The sequence below is a fragment of the Mesocricetus auratus genome, unplaced genomic scaffold (assembly GCF_017639785.1).
Source record: "Mesocricetus auratus isolate SY011 unplaced genomic scaffold, BCM_Maur_2.0 Super-Scaffold_100003, whole genome shotgun sequence".
Taxonomy (NCBI): Eukaryota; Metazoa; Chordata; class Mammalia; order Rodentia; family Cricetidae; genus Mesocricetus; species Mesocricetus auratus.
The window spans coordinates 68,293,843-68,316,506 of NW_024429188.1; the positions used below are offsets into that span (position 1 = coordinate 68,293,843).

The 22,664-nt window shown below is 36.0% G+C and overlaps 1 protein-coding gene across 6 annotated transcripts in view; it reads left to right on the forward strand.

Moving 5' to 3' along the window:
* Diaph2 (diaphanous related formin 2) overlaps positions 1 to 22,664 on the forward strand; it is a 722,722-nt gene that overhangs the window by 515,502 nt on the left and 184,556 nt on the right. For all 6 annotated transcript variants that reach the window (XM_013115224.3, XM_040744363.1, XM_040744364.1 and 3 more), the window contains one exon: positions 4,356 to 4,520. In XM_013115224.3, coding sequence (XP_012970678.1) covers positions 4,356 to 4,520 — 165 coding nt within the window. The remainder of the gene's footprint in view (positions 1 to 4,355; positions 4,521 to 22,664) is intronic.

The window sequence follows — 22,664 nt, forward strand, 5'->3', positions numbered from 1 at the left end:
TAGCATCTCAACTACAAATGTTTAAAAATGCTAAACATGTTATAAAATGGTTAGCATCTCAACTACAAATGTTTAAAAATGCTAAACATGTTATAAAATGGCTAGCATCTCAACTACAAATGTTTAAAAATGCTAAGCATGTTTAAATCCTTCAAATAACACTTCTGTGTGAGAGAGCTTGATATGATTTTAGTTCTCAGCTAGTTTTGTTGTTGTTTTCTCAAGACAGGATTTCTCTGTGTAACACTGGCTCTCCTGGAATTTGCTCTGTAGACAAGACTGGCCTCCAACTCAGAAATCCACCTGCCTCCTTAGTGCTGGGGTTAATGGCATGCAAACCACCACCTGTCTAGTTCTTAGTTTCTTAAGTAAGTTCCATGTTTAAATGTTCAGAAGGGTTTCTTTATTGTAAAAAGAATTTGCAAGCAGTCTGCTGAAAGGAAAGGAGTTTGGAATTACTTTTCGCCCTCTCATATTTGATTGCTTTATATGATGGATCTTTCCCACCTCACCACCATACAAGTATATTTAATGTGGCATGTGAATTACCTTGAATTGCCCTCTTCATAGGAAGTTCATGGCTTTTCCAGGGTTCTCTCTGAATAGCTCAGGATTTTTGAATAGATGAAAGAGGGCACTGCATTTTTTGAACCCAGGAGATCTTCTCCTCATAGAATCCTACTCTAATTTTGTTAGACCTTTGGTCACTTTTCTGTGGCATCTAAACCAATGTATCTGGACTTTCAGGAGCAAATGCCCCTTGGTGCTGTCATTCTTACAAATGTCTTCAGTGGTACCTGAGAGAGCTATGGTAGAAGTTGACTATAGTTCCACGCTGTGCCCACCAGCAGACTTCCTTCTGCATTCCCCTGCACTCTGAACATGGCCATCTTCTTCTCTTTGAGTGTTCTCAAAGCCCAGCTTAGAGCAGAATTTCTGGCCTAGTCAAATCATTCACAGTATCATACAGCATATGTTCTGAAATCCATTATCCTCAATCTTAAATAGTCACATGGAATAGGAACAGTTTAAGTCTCTGCTAATAAAAGACATTTCTGACCTTCACTATAGACATATTCCAGTTAAGGAGATACTTGCTTCATCTTATAAATAAGTAAAAATTCCTCCTGCCTCAGCAATCCTAGCTTGTGTCACCTATTACATAAACGAAAAATGTATTGTTTCATATTACATTTTATTTATTTAGTGGCAAGTGTGCAAACACCATATGTGTGGAAGAGAGCTGAGGACAATTTGAAGGAGTTGGATCTCAGGTCCAAAATGCAGCTTTAATCAACTCCCAACCATCAAATTTATCTTGTCATTCTACTCTATGAAAAGATCTAGCTCGCATGTCAGAGGCTGTTACTATATATTCTAACTCCAGATGGATGGGTGACTTCTATTTAATGCCCACAAATTTAATACTATCACAGTGCAATTTCATTGCCTTTGAGCAAAGGTTGATTTGAAAAAAATACGAAACATAATACCAAGAAAAGTGTATTATATATGCTTAGTCATATAGAAATGTCAGTTGAGGATGTCATTATTATTTGTAATATTAGGATATTAACTTATTCAAGGTAGAGATTAAGGATTTGATTATTATTTTATCCCTGTCAAGTGCCAAGTAAAATCTTGCATTAGTGACGATTCAAAAATTACATTTCATAAGTAAAATAAAGGTAAGAAGAGTAGCATTGTATAGAAACAGCTGTATAGTTAAATTGTTTCTCTTTATGTCTTTTAGGTTTACTTTTGTTTTTCTTTTTTGTTTGTTTTTTACTCATTTTTGCTTTTGAGACAGACACTCACTGTATAGCCATGTCTGGCTTGGAATTCTCTTTGTAAAACATGCTAGCCTCGAACTCACAGAGATCCACGAGCTTCTGCCTCAAAGTGTTTACCACCATACCCAACACGTTCAGCTCTTTTTGTTTTAATGTGGAGTCCCATGTAAGATTTGGTGGCATGATTGTGACTCTGAAATATTTCAGGGCTGGAATATCCATCCCTTTTAGAGAATAATAACTGTAGTGTAAGTAAAGCTGCGCTGCTTTGCATTTGTTATTGCAAAGATCAAGTATTCGTGGAATTCTGCAACTTCTCACTTTGGAACACAAAATTTCTGAAATCAGTTTTTGGTAAAATTGTGCATCACTACACAAACATATTTCAGCCTCCCAAAAAGTATGCTAGGATAAATGAGGTGGGTAACACCTTTGTCTTTCTTGTTAACTTTCACTTCTCCACTGGTTTACAGAAGTTGAGCCTCCTAAAATATACATTTGAGTAATCTTCATTGAAAATAATTGCACATAAGTGACCTTTGCAATGTGTTCCTGCCCAGTAAGTTTCTGGCATTAGCCTGATTTTTTTTCTTTTATTTCCCTTTGTGTGTGTGTGTGGGGGGGGTGTTAAGGAACTACAACAATGACTTTAATTCTGTGTTTAGAAATAAAGACTAGTGGCTAATTTCTGCCCCACTGTAACAGAAATTTTAATGTCTGAACACAATGTTAAAAGTAAAAATTATATGGTGATACTATTCTTTAATAAAATCAAAATGTATATGAAGCATGTGCATTTTATGAAAAAATCCAGTTATAAAAAATTCATTCTTTCAGGTCTGATAATGTCAAAATAGGCTTGAAGGTTGAATGACTTAATTACACTTGTTAGCAGAGAGTGAATGCTAATAGTTAGGTAACATTAAAAATGATATCTCATTTTCAAAATCATGGTATGTGCTGTAAGTGTCAACTACAAAGTAATTTTAGGGAAATGTCCCGATTTCTGCATTGCTTCCAATACGAAAACAAAAGTGGTATGCCAACAAAGATACATTTGCACCCATGTTACAATTTTACTTCTGTGATCACCAAACACTTTTAATGAACTTAACTCTAATATTTAAATAATGATTTGGTTTCCTCTTTTCTTCATAATTATTCCCTTACTGTTCTCCCAATCACTCTTATGAATTAGTATTCAACTATTACCTAGCCAAAGAGGAAAGACCAGAAGCAAATACTCTAAAATATTCATAAAACTTACACCAGACCTCAAAATTTTAGTCGGCAATTCATGGTTTTATATTTATTAGTTATGAAAGTTACATTTTCAATAGTTCTAAAATACAATTTGGTAGAGATGATAGATTGATAGATAGATGATAGATAGATAGATAGATAGATAGATAGATAGATAGATAGATAGAAAAGATTATTACATGTAGTCAAGGTCTTGCTGTATAGCACAGGCTAAACTTGAATGTGTGATTACAAGCATAAGCCATCACATAAATATTTACATTTTATGTGACACGATAGATGACAAAATTAAAATGCCAATGTGGGATCAGTGTATATTTTAAGCATATTTGATGAAGAATACACAGTTATGGAGAATCATCAGTGAGAAGAAAATGGGATGTAAAATAAGATGATTTTAACAAGACACACTCAGTTGCTTCTCTATGATATTCTTCAGAGGCAATGGCATCCTTTGCCTACAGGTACGCAGTGGGCATCTCTGGATTGACAGTCTTAGGGCTTGTTCAGGTGGTAATTCCAAAAAAGTTCTCTTTTGGGCTGCTTTAGAGGAAAAATGTGAAAGGAATGTCAGAGACACCTTTTTTCCTTCTGTTCCTTCCCTCTTCATATGGGATATGTATATTTTATATTTTATTATATGGACACATTTTAAATGGAGGTAGTTTTCTGATGTATATTTAGCAAACATGGCTGCATGTTATGTATTAAGCATTTCTGTCCAAATGAAAGATTTTCAAACTTGGTAAGCAATATAGCTATAAAAACTCTTGTACTGAATTGTGAGACATGCCCTGCATACCTCATATTTCCTGTATTGAAGGCCAGACAGCTAAGTCCCTCAGAATTGGAAGTTCCTCTGAAAGGGTATATTTGAAGAAAGGGCCTTGAAAGGGCAATAAAATTTTAGAAAATTTAAGGTATATCTTAATATTACATGACAGGTGACTTTTTAAGAAATGGGGATTTGAACACACCAAACAGGTAAACAATTATATGAGGACACAATAAGAAGGCAGCAACATGCAAGACAAGGAGAAAGAAGCCATAAGAAACTAAATATCCCAATAATTTTTCACTCAGAATTCTAACCTGTGGATGTATGAAATAAAAATAAATTATGTTGTTGAAAACACACATACCGTATGTGGTACCTTATAGTGGTAATTCTAGTAAACATATATATATATATATATATATATATATATATATATATATATTTATTTACAGAAGAAATGGTTTTATTAAGTCTTGACATCTAGTGGTTACCTCTGAAATATTTCCTTAACGCAAAGTTACAGCTTTTCAAAGAATGCCAGAGAGCAATTTGAGAAACTGTCCACCATGCACAGCAATATGGTGAAGCTCTATGAGAACCTTGGAGAATACTTCATTTTTGACCCAAACACAATACTCATAGAAGACTTTTTTGGTGATCTCAACAACTTCAGAACCCTATTTTTGGTGAGTAATATATTTAAAACATGGTGAATCGTGTGTTGTTTATTTCTTTGAACTTGTACTGGTATCTTTATATATCTAATAACTGTACTGATTTCTTGTTATAGATCTTTATTCTCCAGCAGGAAAGTCAGTTAAGAGCCACACTATTTGTCATTTGAGGTGTGTTCTTGGCACCCAACAGTTGTTTGTTAAGTGGGACTCTGTTAATCAGTGATATTGTCCCATGAAAGTAGGATTTAGACAATTTTTGATAAGAACAGGCTTGGAGGAACCCTTCTTCCTAGTTCTTAAGATACATATCAGGGTATATCTCAGCAATTGAACCAACAACTCTGATAATAGTACAATGTACACAAACTTTGTTAAATACCATAAATGCTTTTCATGTCTTTACTGAAAATAAAAGCCGATGTTGGCCTTTGACCCTTAACAAGACACATATTTAACTTTTCAGCTCACCTATAATTAGTATTGTGATCTGCTAACAATATGATAGCTCATAAGAGATAATCAATTTTCAAAATGTAAAAGTTATAAATATACTATGAATACATAAACACATGAACAACACTCCTTTCTGTATCTTCACTTTCTGTAGTTCAGATCAATTATAGATTTCAATAATTAAAGATCCAAGAGGTAAACAACTCAAAGGTTTTAAATAATTTTTTTCTTTTTTTAAATTTAGAAACATATCAATCCCCCCTCCCTCCAGTCCTCCCATGCCCCCTACCAACCTCCCCAACCCAACCCCCACTCACTCTCCAAGGACAGTGAGGCCTTCCATGGGGATTATCAATGTATGTCACATCATTTAGGGGAGAACCTAGGCCCTCCTCCATGTATCTGGGCTGTAATAGTATCCCTCCATAGGAAATGGGCTCCCAAAGTACATTTGTGCACTAAAGATAAATACTGGTTCCACTGTTAGAGGTCTCATAGACAGCCTAAGTTTTAAATAATTTTTGTCATAAGATATTGCTATAATTGATTTCTTTCATTATTATTGTTAATCTCTTACTGTGGCTAACTTAACTGACATGCAAACTTTGTGTGCAACTTATTGGCAGTCTTGATCTTGGGTTTGTTCATATAACCTCTCTGAGCATTGATTTCCTGTAATCTATAATGTGCAGATGAAGGGTATTATAATTCGTTCTCTGACCATTCTTTCAATTATCTATTGAGAATCAACATTATTTGATGTGCTGAGTCAGTAGTAAAGAGAAGGAATAGTTTGTCTCTATACCATGAGTACTAGCAGTACATGCATTAGAATTTACTGTGTCCTAGCATACAGTAATATATTAGGTATAGTAATAATACAAAGTAGGAAGTGCCTAATTCTGCCTGTGGTGGCCAGAAAAGCCTTCATAAGGACCTTGACATTTGAGTAGAGTCTGGAAAAATCCATAGGAATTTGACAAGCAGGCTTTGACGAGCATGTTTAAGGGTTTTACACCTGACCTATAAGTCAAAGACTCCAAAATCAACATCTCCAGCATCAGTCAATCGCTGATGCTCACCATGTTCCTGTTTCATGGTGAGCTTAAAGTGATTTCACTCTCTCAGGGGAGAGAAGAACCCCGAAAGAGAGACAAAAATTGGAATCGCTAGAAGTTCCCATTTTCTTAGTGCTTTGTGTGTTTGGCCTCAGGGTTCTTAGCGCTAAAAGCATATTGGACTATAGATGGAAGCAATAAAATACCAGTAGTGCTGAGAAGAAAATAAGAGTTCTGATTCATGTGCTACCAAAAATGACTTCCAAATGAGCTTAGAGTTTCATCTTGGGAGATCTATTTGGCAGGTGTAGCATAAACAAAATGCACATACCAAAAAAAGCTTCCTCTGAGAGAGCCATCTTCTGAGTGATAGGAAATACAGAAATAAAGGAAAAGAGCTGACATTACGGATTAAGTCCTTTTTCAAAATTATCACATTCAAATGGAGGAAAAACACTTTAGATAATATCTAGTGAATGGTGCTCTATTCGTTATTAATATAATTAATATTGTCTATCATTCAGCTAGTGAGTATATTGAAATTATTAAAAATGTATATATATACGTATCTGATATTTACATATATATAATTGGAAACATTTCAAAATTCATAATGTATACTGTCTTTTTAGTTCTTTTAGCTGAATTTTTATCAGTTTTTAAAATGGCATATAGACAGCATTAATTAATAACTCTTAAATTCAAATTGAATGTTTTATGGGAGAACCTCAATTCCATATTTATATGCTGTCTAAATATCTTTTTTGCTTATTTTCTTTATGCTTCAATCATCGACTATTTCAAATAGTTGACTGCATAAATACACTTTTTTCTTTTGAGCTATTTTGAATAGAATATTCAAAACCAGTGAGCCTTATGTGTTTCACCACCATACAATACAAAAATTAATTTCAGCTGCTGGAAAAGTGTTTGAGGCTAGTATTTTACCTCAATAACTTTCATCGCTCCAAATAAATTAGAGACAATACTTCTTTTCTCTTTTAAATCTGTCAGTTTCCTGCTGCTTCTGTCTGTGTGTGTGAGTGTTTTAATAAATAATATGTTACCCAGGAACTCAATAAATATTTGTTGTGTGTGTCCTCATTCTACACTTCATAAACTAGAAACATAGGAATAAAGCTTTGCCAAGTTGTTAAATTATTGACCGAACTTGAGAAGAAGTTTTCATAACTATTAATTATTCCAGGAGATTTTCCCCCAACCAAACAAATACATGTAAGAATTTATTTGTTAAATAAACCTGGTAACAGCTCTTGAATAAGCATTAAAATGGTAAAGTGTTAGGAGGCTAAATAGTATCAGGTAATCATGAAGTTCTAGGTACTTATATAATAATGCAACTTCTGAAATACTTTTTGACTTAATCTATTTTTTTTCTAAATATGGACACTATGTTAGTTTGAAAACTCTAACATATCTCAGCTTGACTATAAGAATGACTGTATTCCTTCTACATTAGGAAACACCAAATCTGGAAGGTAGAAGCAGAAAAAGGCAACAATGGGTTCCTTAGAAACTCTAGACTTTGACAGAACAGAGAGAAACTTTGGTAATCCAGGATCAATACTAAAGAAAGCCTGACAGGGTAACATGTTATTGTTAAACTAGTTAGTTGGTGCTACAGGGAATTATAACAACTAAGGCCAATATATGTCGTTTTCAGAAATAATCTTCCATCTGTGTTTAAAAAAATGATACCTTTAAACTCTTAGCTTTGTTTTGAGACATGGTTTTATGTGCTCAGACTAGCCTCAAATTAATTGGTTTTCCTGCCTAAGTCTCTTTAGTGCTATGATTATGTGCATACACCACACTTCCAAGTTTCCCCTTTAATTTTACAAAAATAGAACAAAACACAGAAAAGCTGCTGCTCAAACTATATGAAATGTTGTAGGAAACTGCATAAATTCTAGAAGAAAAACCAACCAGAATGAAAAAAATCTGAACATTCTGTTTGTAATCTCTGTGTAAACATGTTCACTTACGGTTATACTTAAAATGCATCTCTCTTAATTGTCCCTGAGTCTAAACTGTAACTGGAAAACAAAAATGATCGTCTTCATTTAGTTAGACTCAAGACTAAATTGATAATATACAGAAAAATTTCCTCCTTCACTAAAGGCAATTTGAATTTAAAGAGGCATGGGTGAATTTTTACATAAAAAGACTGTCTATAATTTCTGATCTAAGAGGACTAAGTTACTGTGACACATTTAAAAACATTCATCTCCCAAGCTCTTGGCATTTGAAGGGATGGTTAGTGCTGTAGCCCTTAAAAGGGGGGGGGACATGTTGGACATTGTAAGAAATGAAATACATTGTTTAACTAAGTCTTAATCAGTAATAAAACCATTATCTAGAGTCTTATCACTCCCAAGTCTCTAGTAGAGGCCTCATAAGCTTATTTCTCTTGGCTTTGCGAATAAACTGCTAATTGGTATTGTGGAGATGACCTTGAGAAACTGCAAGATCCTGATGTGTGTCTTGAATAATTTAGTTTTCTTTGTAAGCTAAAGGTCTCCAAGTCTCATCACTTAGGAATGCAGAAGCAGTTTGCCTTAGTAACAATAATCCAAATATTTCTAATAATCTCTTCTCCCCCAGCCTTCAAACTGAACTCAAACTCCTACAGCCTGTATTCCAATGGGAGCATCTGGAGTAAACACAAGCATGCATACATGCTAACAACATGTTATCTATGGTTACCTTTTGACATTTGCTCACAAGTAAGCCATGAGACTGAGCAAAACAAAAGTCTTTGTCTCTCTCAATGTGTCATATATTTCTCTAGTTCACAACTGGACAAGATTCTTTTCTTTAAAAAGCTGTTTGGGCTTGCCTTCCACAGAAATATGGACCACAGGTCCAAGGGTGCAGTTTCCTTGTGTGCCAATTTTTGCCACAAATCCTTTGGTGCTTAAGTAGTCATGCTTTATAGAACACTTCATAAAAAAACAGTTTCTTTCCCTTCTCTCCCGATCCTCTTCTCCTTAGAGGTTTTTAAAGGTGTTTTAAGTGCTAGCTACCTGAAACACTTTCTAATACCATAAAAGCCTTCACTTCCCTATTCTTCTCTATTGTTCAGTCATTGAAGCTTATATCTTCCTTTTCCTAGAATCCAGAAATAAATAAAATGCCAGCATAAATCCTGTCATGCAAATAGAGCCCTAAGGGCCTACCAACTCCCTCTAGTTAATCACATACACCCAGATAATTCCCTTTGAGCTCAGCTGGGACCACCCTAGCTACATAGCCTTCGGTGTATTTTGATCTATTGCAACACTTTGAAAATTGGAGATCCATGTAAAATATATGGTAACTCTATTAAATAGAATATTTGACCAGAATTCCTTATTCCCCAGCTGTATCAGAAAGACTTGAGTGTATTATATACAGCTATCATTGACTTCTCCTTTACAAAAAGATGTCAGCTATCAACTGTTGTATTCTGTTTGACTATTTACTTTGGGCTAGAAATGGATGTCCTTTTTCCTGATATGATTGTTCTTTGTATAGAAAAACTAACCATTATGCCATAAAGAACTAAAGGAATATGTAATAATGGCATTTATTTTTATATTTTATAAAAAACACAAATTCTGTGACATAGTAAAAAGATCTACTAGTATGAATGTTTTCATTAATTATAAAACTTAAAGGTATCATAAATGTTTATAAAATCTGTCAGAACTGCATACGACAAGCTAAATTTTGCACTTTAAAAACTGAAGACCATGTAATAGTTAACTCTGAAAATATTAGCAAAATGTTTTAATGCTCTTTTCCTATAAAAGTCTAGTAAGAATTGGAAGCACTATACAAAATGCAGTATCTTTAGTTATGGCAACATGTCATGTAGAAGTTATCATAGAAGTGTTCTAATATAAATAAGTCTTCTTTGGGTCATGTCCAAGAAGTAGGAGAATTAAGATATGCAATACAGAATATAAGTTGACCTTCTTAGGGGTCCTGAGCTTGGCCAAAGATACCTTAAGGTCTCTTGGAGATGTATCAAAGCATGCATCCTGTAACCTGAACCGGAAAATTCTTGAGCTTAATGTAAGCTGTGCTACCTCTCAACTTTCTCAGTTTTTTTCATTCTGCTTCATCTTTGTTTGTTTATGCACTAATCAATCTTTAATCAGAAAAGCCTCCCTAGCCACCGTATAAGCCAGTTCAAAGCAGTACTGCTTAGAATCATGCCCACTGAGCAATTTTTAGCTCCCTCTTTTCCTTTTCCCCTGCCTCCTACCTCCTTTAGTTACTGATCAAATTGTTCAAATCACTTCCTCCAAGCAGGCCTCCCCAACACTCTTCCATCTCCCTAGCTCCATAGTGCTGTAATTTTCCTTGTATGGATTAAGTACAGTGCTAATAACTACTGATATATTAGAATGATTTAATGAATTAAGAAAATAATAAATGAACCTAAATTGCCAAACAAAAGAAGTTGAAAATGTTTGCCCTCCAGAACAACACCCCAGTTGATACAAATTGAATGAGAATACATGCATAGAGAAATCATGTAAGAACAGAGGAGGACACGCTGTCATTCTGTGGGATTTAAGGAAGGCTCTGAAAGGGAGGCATATGCAAAATGGGTGCATTCACTTTTCGCTCCTTTATGACCAAAGAAATTCTTTCTTTTATTCTCCTCAACCTCTTTTTGATGTTTTAAGTTTAGTGGTAAATATATATTGTTTCCTAGAGCTCCATGCTGAGTTCAAAGTGGAAAACAACAATTTGATTACCAGAGAAGTAGTTACCAGCTAATTTTATGATCTAGAGGTTATTCACCGTATGCTTAGATGAGCTGTAACCAAGCTTCATTTAATTCTTAAGGACTGACAGCTGTACTGAACAATAGAGCAATTGAGGCACATTATATAGCAGAAGCAACCCTTAGAGACTAATTTGTATGGTCTTAATTTTGGCCAGTGGATCTCAACCAAGGGTGACTTTGTTTTCCAAGGGGCATTCGGCAAGATCTGGAAACGGTTTTTGGTTCTCACAACTAAGGATAGGTACTAATGGCATCTGGGAGATAAAGCCCACCATGTGACAAATGCCAATAATATGCAGAATGGCCTCCTTAAACAAAGAAATATCAGTATGAGTAAAAAAAAACCAAAACAAACCCTGTTTCAGGGTTATCTTTTAAGGATTTTTGTTTTTATTATAATTCAGAAAATCCAAATTCATCAGCAAATCTGTACTAGATAAATTAAAACATTTTGGAAACCTTGTTTTAGGTTACTAATATTTTCTATACTATTCAAAATTTCATGGTTCAAATAGTTTTTAATATTTTTATTATCAGCCATGTGTGCAAATTGAAAGAAAATTATAACAACATTTTTTTAAAAACTTGGTGATTCATTCCAAAATATCACTATTAATATCCTGGCATATATCCTTCCAGGCATACATATATGTATCTAAAGTGTAAGTTTGTCTTAAAACTAAATGTATTATGAAACTGTAAATCCTAAAAGGTTTTAGCTTGTGAAAATAGACCGTGCCTGTGTAGAAATGTCCATCAGAATTTAATAGATATTGCCATGGGTGATGTCTTCAGTTGAGATAAAAAATGTTAATTGGCTAATTTGATGGTGTCTTTTTACCAACACCTGGTGTTGGCAGCATGCTGACAATCACAGGCATTGTAAGCCACCTGCAAAGGAACCAGTGGAATCCTGCTTTTGTTTTCTACACAATACACCCATCATACTTCCTCAAGACAAGGATCCTTAAATCAATAATTGGTGGCTGGCTACCTGACCTGTTCAGGCTATCATTTACTTAGAACTATGTTATCAGTACCTGCTGTGCCTTTTGGTTTAAAACTATTACTTACATAACTACAGTGTCTATTTATAAATGAAACTACTTATAATGTAAAACTGGTAATCACAAAAAATTCCATAACAAAACTAATGCTGTGATTTAAAATGAGAACAGGCATCCTGAATATATCTGTGAATATATATTTTCCCTCACATTTTCTTCTTGATCCAAATTTCAATAGCATGGAATAAAGTCTCTTAAACTTGGTTGTTTTAGATGTTTGAACCATATTATAATCTTAATGGTTAAACAAGTATTATTTGTGTTGATGTATCTCTTTGATTTGCTTTCTACAAGAACTCTTTTATGACATTCAGACTTGTCTGCTGTTATTTATGAGTCTGTAAGGGGAGAACCAAGGAATCAATGACATTCCTCAAAAGGTGAAAAGGGGACAGTCAGCATTTGAAATCTATGCATTTGAAATGGAAGCTACACAAAGTCTGTTCTTTGAGGAACCTTCTTGATCCTTGTTCCATCTGATGAATAGCTAAAATTCATAGCATTATTGTGTTTTAATTTTCAAATTCCACAAGTAATACACAAATGACCAAAACTAGAGTGATTGTAATTTGATTTGGTATGTTTGTTTCCCCTCTATTGCTGATACATCAAATAAATTAGAGAAGTATAAAAACTACAATATTATCTAAAATGTGTATGTAACTATAAGCATAATTACAGTGGTGAGCAATATACTATTCTAGATAGAACATAAAAATTGATGTCCCAAACAATCTTTAAATTTTAAATTGAATGTCATTTACTTTTAGTGTCATAAACCATCCCCATGTATTAGGTGACATCTGCCAGAAAATATTTCCACAGATACTTGCTCTTTAGTTTAAAATACAAGACATATAAATAAAACTTTAAGATGAAGTCTCCTCCTCACTTGAATGTTTTTAGAAATTAAGAATAGACATTCAAAAATGTATATCATTTGAACATTGAGAAAAATAAGTTTTAGGTAGCCCCTTCGGTAACAGCTTTACTAATCAGGTGAAACTTATTTATAATTATTACTGTAACTGCTTATGAATATATGAATTATGCTCAAGTATTTTTATGTTTGAAAATGATTGGTTTGTTTTATTTTGGTGTTTGCTCCTTTTCATAGTGTTTTAGGGTGCTTTGGGAAGCCAAATGAGAGAAAGCATGATAAAAATTGGCTGAAGAATACAGTTTTGCTTTCTTAAATCAGTAGAAATTTGGAAGAAAAACAGTTAACTCAGTAGCTTATTGATATCTATGAACCAAAATTATCAAAAATGCCTATTTTGTCGCTAGTATTGACTCGTATTTGCAAAATAGTTATTCCAGGCATCAGATGGACATACACTAATATTTTTTAAAAGGATGTTACATATTGTGAAAACTTTTTTCCTTCTATGAAGGTTTTACCTTCAAATTCTTTGGGACAGGATTGGATTATGGCAAACAGGTGATGGTATTGGAAATACTATTGGTAATCCAATCACTTTTCTTTGAAAAAGCATACTAGTGCTTGTGAGCTAAATAGTAAAAGAAGGTACCTTGGGAAATATGAAAATAGAAAGCATCATATATTTTCTTTTCTTTATCCCTCCCTGTCGATCTTCAGCAGAAGTTAGCTTTGCTTTTCTTAGTTGCTTGCTCACTTTTTATCATTCACTCAATTATTTTTTTATTGTGTGCTTACTTGTAAAGAAAATTATCTGGGCCTGGATACTGTGACTTTAATTTTCTTTACTATACTAGAATACACAAAAGTCTCTGTTCTCATGGATTGTGGTTTGTAAGGGGCTAAAAACACCATCTATTCCTCTAATTTCCTTTACAAATTTGTAGGGTTTGGAGAGAGAGAGCTCAGTGGTAGAGTGCTTGCTAGGATGAAGGAACCTCTAGTTTCAATTCCTAGTCCTGAAAAAAAATGTTGGAAGACTAAAAGTAAGGATACAAGAGGAAATCCTCATAGGGAATTCATAGAAATCAGACAGTCTCTTGAGTTTTACTTTTTAAGTACAGTCCCCCTTAGAAAGGGATTACTTTTGCCGGGCGGTGGTGGCGCATGCCTTTAATCCCAGCACTCGGGAGGCAGAGGCAGGCGGATCTCTGTGAGTTCGAGTCCGGGCTGGTCCAACAGCCTCCAAAACAATACAGAGAAACCCTGTCTCGTGAAACCAAAAAAAAAAAAAAAGGAAAGAAAGAAAGGGATTACTTTTTAATGGGATGGGAACTTCCAATTTTTTGGCAGAAAGATAGCCAGACTAGCTGGTGAGTTCCCATTTGTTTCGGTGACATTTACTTCTTTGTATAGTGCCTCTTAAGCAGAAACTGCATCCATCTTGCATGTTAAGCAGCATGTCTATAGAGGTGACCTCAGGCTTACCATATGAGACTACAGTCTTGTCCAGCCTATAATATGCATACCACATATTCTTCCATGGAGACAAAAACTACTTGGTGCCTTTAGTGTAGCAGGTACACAATAAATGGCTCTTACTCCATTCGTCCCATATTTTACATATAGTATACACATTTATCATGACCACCAGAACAAATCAGTTTCCACAATGAAGACAATGCTTCTTAGCCTTGATTTTTAGTAGAAATATGTCTCCAGAAGTTGGAAAGAGCTTATTATTTAAGACATGATAGAGATGGCATTTGATAAGGTGATAATAATATTACCATGTAGAAGGGAGGCGATAGTCTCCTTTCAATCTTAAATAGAAGCTTCACTGTGGGTATAATAATGACAGTTTGATTGAGATATCAAGTAACGTTTTTGGGTAGTACATGTTCTTCTGATTTCTGTGCTTTTCTGTGTTACAACATTAATCTTCAACTCTAGACTCAAATTTATTGTCTGCTTGATAATCTCAAGCTAAAATCACTACAACTATACAAATTCAGTATATTGTCTTTGGTGAATGACACAACCCGGTTTCTTTTTTTCCCCCACTATTGATTTCTGCTCAGTCTTTAATGCACATTGCTTATGCCTTTAAATATTTCTCCTATCCATCCTATCTTTATCCTCATTTTAAAATACTTCAGTTTCAGTATTCATCATCTCTCCCATGGATTTTTAACTTGTCCTGAGTTTACTGTTAGCACTTTCCCAACTGCCTTCATGCTACATTAAGATAGCTTTTTCAAACTATAGATACTTTTAGGAAACTTGTCTTTTCATAAACTTTCAGTGACTGCCCATACATGAAGCCTAAAGTAACACTGGGAAGCCTTTGGAAATCTAAGTTATCTTCTGGGCATGAAATGCTTTCTGCCCTGGTTTGCTATATCTGTGATATACACCATGACCAAAACCAACAAAGGGGAGGAAAGGGTTTATTTGCTTATAGGTTTTAGTCTACAAGGGAAACCAAGACAGGAACTGCCAGAAACCTGGAGGCCAGAACTGAAGTGGAGACCATGGAGGAATGCTGCTTCCTGCTTTGCATTCTATAGCTTGCTCAACTAGTTTTCTTATTCAACCTAGGACCACCTGTACTACTGACGCTGGGCTGGGCACTCCCACATCAATCACTAATCCAAAAAATACTCCACAGACATGCACTCAGGCCAATTTGATAGAGGTAGTTTGTTTTTTCAGTCATTTTTTTTCTTTCCCAGGTGTGGTAGTTCGAATGAAAATGACCACTATAGCCCATAGGGAGTGGCATCATTAGGAGGTGTGACCTTGTTGAAGTGGGTGTGGTTTTGTTGGTGGGGGTGTGTCACTAGAGCATGATCTTTGAGGTCTCAGAAGCTCAAGCCTGGCCAGTGTGACACTGTCTCTCTTCCTTCTGCCTGTGGATCCAGATGTAGAACTCGGCTGTCTCTCCAGCACCATGTCAGCATGCATGCTGCCATGCTTCCCAACATGACAATAATAGACTAAACCTCAGAACTTTAAGCCAGCCCCAATTAAATGTTTTCTTATAAGAGTTACCATGGTCTTGGTGTCTCTTCCCAACAATAAAACCCCAACTAAGACAACAGGTGACAAAAACTAAACAGTGCATTAGCATACTTTCAACCTGTCTTCCACCTGGAAAAATCATTGTCCTTCAAGATTCTATTCAAAGGCTATTTTCTCTGCTATGTCTTGCTTACTATACAACACCAGGGAGAATGAATTGTTCTACGTTTTGTATGTTCCTATTGCTTTGTGAATACAACTTGATCACAGCCCACACATAATTATTAATAGGATGCACACCCACCTTTATTTGTCCTTTGTTTTGTTTTGTGACAGAGTCACCCTATATGGCACAGTCTGTACTGGGACCCACTCTATATGTATCCTAGATGGACTTCAAACTCATGGGGATTCTCCTTTCTGGGTTTGCCAAGTGCCAGATTAGAGAAGAGAAGCACCACTCTCTGTCCTAAACCCTGCCTTCTTTATCATTTGAATTCCCTGTCTTTCTGGTTCTGTAACACTTGCCCTCTTCTAAGACACTTGGAAGGAAACAAAAATCCCCATATCTCTCTATTTCACTTAATATGTTATCTATGATATTTTGTTCAGAAGTTCACATTGAAAGAATTCAAGTCTAAAATATGACATTTATTATCACAAATTGTTGTACAGGATGTAAAACCCAGTGTGTCTGTAAACTCCCTAAATCCTCATGCAAGTTATTTGTCCAACATGTCAAACCTAATGGCAAAAATCCCTCTCTACCAATAAATAAGGCAACTTAAGTAGAAGATTCATGGTGAGGTCAGAAAATTCCTCTATAAATAATGGCATATTACCTCGGGAGGAGGAAGGTAAAGGAGAGGGCATTAGAAGTAAGCAAAGGATATTCCCATAACTAAATAAGGTGTGTTATTCAGCCAAATCTAGTTCATGATCAAAGATATAATCACAAGTGTGATGTGTTTTACATTGTGGAATGGAGCTAGTGTTTGCATATACAGATGGAATGGCTTGCTTCCCAGAATGCAATCACTAGTATATAACAGTACCCTTATTATTTCTAGTTAGGGAGGGATGATTTTGAAACAAAATGTCTCTGGTTCTGACCTGTTCATCATTCAGACTCATTTTTTAAATGATCCATGGTGTATTGTTTGCAGATATTTTTATGAGATCAACACTCTCGTCTATGGCATTCCCAAGTCCCAAGATGTCAATAAGAGACATTAAATTGCATGTTCATTTTATTTTTCCTATTTTGTTAGGTAATGACTCAGACATAATTAATTATGGAAACAAAATATCCTAGGATATAAATGAAGGGGTTATCTAAGGGTTCCTATGACTTGGGCTCTAGCATGTTTTCTGTACCTTTTTGCAGCTAACTACCTAATCTTCCAAATCATTTTCAGTAGAAAGCACTTTCTTGACTTGGTTCCATTGCTTTATCACATGTACAGTAGTGTTCTTTTTTAAGTCTCTTCTTAAAACATAACTGTATAGCCTAACATTCTGACTTCTGGAAGCTCGTCAATGAGCTTCCTCTTCAAGGAAGTAGCCATTTTATATCCATGGATATAGTTCTCTTCCTTAGTCCAGTTGTCTTTGAGATTAACTACCCATCTTTTGTCTGTGGTTTGTCATTTCCAAACTTTGACATGTTTTCTTAATTTTTCTCCAAATTTCTTTTCAAGTTGGCACAGACTTTTTTTCCTTTTTTAAATTATTTTATTTAAATCAGAAACAAGCTTGTTTCACAAGTCAATCCCAGCTCCCTCTCCCTGCCCTCCTCTCCCGCCCCACCTCCAGCCTCCCCAGCCCCAACCCAATCCCCACTCTGATACCCAGGGAGGGTGAGGCCCTCCATGGGAGATCTCCCGAGTCTGTCATTTCATTCAGGGCAGGGCCGAGGCCCTCCCCCAAGTATCTAGGCTGAGAGAGCATCCCTCATTGTGAAATGGGCACCCAAAGTCCATTTGTGTTCCAGGGATAAATACTGATCTACTATCCAAGGCCTCATAGATTGCCTAGGTCTCCTCACTGACACCCACATTCAGGGGTTCTGGATCAGTCCCATGCTGGCCTGTCAGTTATCAGTCTGGGGTCCAAGAGCTCCCCCTTGTTCAGGTCAGCTGTTTCTCTGGGTTTCACCAGCCCAGACTTGACCCCTTTGCTCATCAGTCCTCCCTCTCTGTCAGCGGGTTCCAGGAGTTCAGTTCAGTGTTTATCTGTGGGTGTCTTTCTCTGCTTCCATCTGTCACTGGCTGGAGGTTCTAAGATGGCATACAAGGTAGTCTGAGTAGACTTCTTAAAGAGTGAGACTCTGTATGTGCATGTGCCTCTGCACATAAGTTGTTCAGCTCATGATTTAAGCTCCTTAAGAGGGATCAAGACCCCCTGAATGTGGGTGTCAGTGAGAAGGCCTAGGTAATCTATTGAGCCTTGGGCAGTAGATCAGTACTCATCCGGAGTATACACACGGACTTTGGACTCCCATCCAACAAAGTGAGATTCACTCTCACCCTGAACTCTTGGGAGAGGGTCTAGGCCCTGCCCTGGATGAAATGACAGACTATGGACCTCACCCTCCCTGGGGAAATCAAGGAGTAATGGGAGGGTCGGGGGGGGGGGCACGGGAAGAGGGGAGGGAAAGGGAGAGGGACCTGGAACTGACTTGTGAAGCAACCTTTTTTCTAATCTAAATTTAAACTGAAAAATAAAAAAAGAGGGGCCCAACTACCAATAAAAAAAAACCTCAAGAATATTGTTTGTCCATTATGTGTTCAGATAGCATTTATACTAAAGTAATTGCTCAGGTTTTATTAATTAAGAAATAGTTATCCAGGCAAAAGAGATGCCTCAGAGGTTAAGAGCACTGACTGCTCTTCAAGAGGACCTGGGTTAAATTCCCAGCATCCTCATGGCAGCTCAACTTTCTGTAACTCCACTTCCAGGGTGTTGGACACCTTTACACCTCTGCATATAAAATAAGGTTAAATAAATTATTTATAAAAATAAATAGTCATGCCTCATCTGTATTAAGTGTTCTACATACTTAACTTATTGTTAAGACTGCTTATCTGAGTCAAGAGAGGTGGTTCATGCCTATAATGCCAGCAATTTAAAGATCAAAGCAGGGAGGTTGCTGTGTGTTTAAGGCAAACATACACTACATAAGTGAGCCCAGCCTGAGCTAGAGTCTTAAAGGCCATGACTCAAAAATACTTAAGTATATAAATAAAGGATGTCTGTACAAAATAATACCACCCCTGAAGTGAACTGTCAGTGAGCATACCCTCTCAGAGGGCTGTAGATTAGGCAAGACTGAAGTAAACTTTCATAAAATGAAATATATGGACAGGCATTCAAATGCATGTGAAATGTGAAACACGTATAATAAATAGCATTATAAATAAGAAAAGGTGAGTGCATTTTTCAGTGGTCATTTGTGAAGCAGTCCTTTTAAGAAAAGATAAGATGTATAACGATTCCCATGGCTTTCTAATTAATAGAAATTTTATTGTACTTTCCAACTGTCTAACTGGTATTGGCTTAATGTGACCCATAGGTGCCATGTCATCATACTTTCCCATGTTTTACTGGGGCTTCATTTTTTACAATTTGTGTTGTCTGGTGTGGTGGTGGTGGTGGTGGTGGTGGTGGTGGTGGTGTGTGTGTGTGTGTGTGTGTGTGTGAAAATTACACTGATTGTTCAGACAGCATCAATAAAGGGAAAGGTGCAACCCCGTAATTACTTGAAGGACACCTTGCTGTCAATAGTTCAGAAGATAGCACAACAAATCAGCAAACAATCACTTTGTACTTAGAAAAGCACAGAGTTGAGACTGGTAATCAAGATAGCTTTGTGAAAAGAAAATTGAGCTCAACCATTTTAATTTATTTCTATGAAAGAATCAGTTCCCCATAGTCCAGGAGAAAGAAATTTCTCCTTATTCCCTAAGATTTGTATTCCTTCCTGAGTGACATTCATTATCAATATGATTAAAGAGAAGTAGATGGTAAACTTCAGGATACTAAACCTTCTACCATTAAGACTGTACCTGACCTGCATCTGAAGAGAGAGCCACAGAGAATTAACATTCTAGGGCTTCCTTCTATCACTGCACAATACCATGAGTGACTATCCTCATTGATTATTCAGGGACTAGAACCCGTGATAAACATGGTTGAGAGTTAATGAATGAATGAGTGAATGAATAACTTCCTGAATATCACTTAAGACAAAAAATTCTCTAGATAGTAACCAGAGTATTTTTGTCTTATCTTCCTTGCCTCTTTTGTCTTTTCCTGTCTCTCCCATCACCCAAAGAAGAGCTAAATGGCTTTATATTCAGAGGGATTTCAAGCATTTCATTCAAAATAAGGTGGAGTAGAAATAAAAAAATATTAGATATGTATGTTGCATCAAAAATAGAATCAAGTTCAGTTAGATAGGACTTAAAGTATAAATTAAGGACATCAAGCAAACAGTATAGAGACAAGGCCAGGTACAAATACACCACAAAATAAGGATTCTTGCATTTTAGTGAAACAGTACTTACCATACATTAGGCAGTGTGTGAAATGTGACTTTTTAAAAGAAAAAAAGACAGAGATCCTATCTTTATTAAAAGACAATGACTTTGTCCTCCAATTTTAAGGAACTCCTGTTTTAGAATTCTCTAAGTGTTCTATAGCATATGTTTTAGAACCTGCCAGGTACACTTAATCTTGGAAATTTAGGTTACTGTCATTTCAGGAAATAGCCAAAATTATATTAGACCAAGTTTTATAGCTCAATAGATGATAGAACTGGGTAACCAAATCTCTGCTTAAAAATAATGTGAATCTAAGATAATGTAACTGACTTCAATAGATTTGGAGTTCAGTTTGGAAAGAGGATTTTCAAACACAGATTAATGTCCTCACCAAAATAAGTTTATGACTTCCCAAGGAGACTGTTTGAAAAGAGAATTGGTGGCTGCTACAGATATATTGGAACTGAATTAACTTTATAGTTACACTAACTTTACAGTTGCACTTGAAAATGTTACAAAATACATGCTGTGTTTTAGAATAATTTGGGCATTAAAAACTGGTAGAAATAGAATGGCATACCTCTTTAGAGTATTGTTTCAATCCTTGTTTTCTTATTTAAAAGGAAGGCATATCATAATGGAGAAACCTAGAGTTGAAAAATAATGTCTAACTGAAGAGACCCAGACGGATACCCAAGTGTTATTAAATTTGAGGAAAAATATATCAATGAGGGAGTTTTTATTCTAGAAACTAACTCTGAACTATGTAGTCCCTGCATTCGATAGGCTGAGGCAGGATGATTGAGCCTGGTGTGGGGAGGGGAGGGGAGGGATCAAGACCACAGATTTTTCCCAAAGGCCCCTAAGATCCATCCCTTCCAGTGTGAACTGAAATGAAAATCCTGTCTTGCTGTTGAGGGTTAGCTTCACTTTTGTGAGTCCTAAAGACAAGCTACACCTCTAGGAAAATATTTTAGAGGAAGATTTTGATTGGGTTTCTTTTACAGAGGTCAATAAACAAGACACATGCTTGATTGGGTTTCTTTTACACAGATGTCAATAAACAAGACACGGGTTTAAAAATGGACAGCTTTTGTTGAGCCATAAGGAAGTATTTCCATGTTACAAGTGATAGAGTTAGAATAGGTTCCTGGGGGGAAATCATGGAACTCTATCTACAGTAAGAGGACTCATGCTCACATTTCCTGAGGACCTTTCATATTGGGCAAGTCTATAAATTCTACTTCTCAAGGCAACTTGATATACTCATCCAAGACTCCCCAAAGTTCTCACTACACCTCAGTTTGTTACATTAGAACCTTATTGAGGGGCCAGGACAGTTGCTTGGTGGTTCATAACTTGCATTAGACCATGCATTGAATCCTCAGCATGGAAAAGCAAAGCAACAAAAGCATATTGATTGTGCTGTCGCTCCTAGCTTCTTAGAGACAATATTAAAACAATAAACACAGGCCTCAGAACTGTAACTTAACACTGCTATATTGTCCTGCATTCATACATCCCTGCAATGTTTTTCCATTAAAATATTGTATCGGTCACTTCAGAATTTCATTTTCTTCCTTTAGCTCAAAAAAGCTATAGATTAATTTCCTATAGTCAATCAAAGTGCTTCATGGGTTTTAATCAAATAGTGGTCCATAGAAACATGTTGAACTCAATTGTTTTGCTTTCTGAGATGCAAAGATGGGTGCTCACATTCCTACAACAATGTCAGCTGAAACCTGCAGCATTTGAAAAGCTTTTCTATGCTACAGATTGCAGATTAACTTCTAGCTAATCATAGTTCAGCACTCTAATGGACTGTGACGGGAAAGACAGTTTTCCCTCCAACTTCAGATCACATGTTTTTGCAGTTGTAAGGCAAATTTTAAAAGAAGGCCTTGGGGATCACAGCCAGCCATCATTATTGGCGCATGACCGCTTTGTAACCAACTGCAAGTTTAATACCCAAGGAGATTTGCACATAACACTCTTTTTTTCTTTCTTCTTGTTTTTAATAATTTACCTTTGAGATTCTCTTCACCACCATGCTGGTGTGAAGAGATCTGTTTGTCTGTCAAACCTCCTGATATGTACTGCAAGTGAAAGACACATTAATTTTTTATTTGTTTCCTAAGGAGTATGAGCAGTGAGCTGGTTGTGCAGAATAAAAGAGGGCTTCTTCGGTGAGCACTTACTTGAATTCACTTCAGCTTCCTTTCTCACCTGTAGCACATTAGTTCCTTCCATGAGTCTGTCCCCTGTCATTTATAAAAATCAACTCACAGAACTTTCTATATAAACCATCTACCCAAATCAGAAA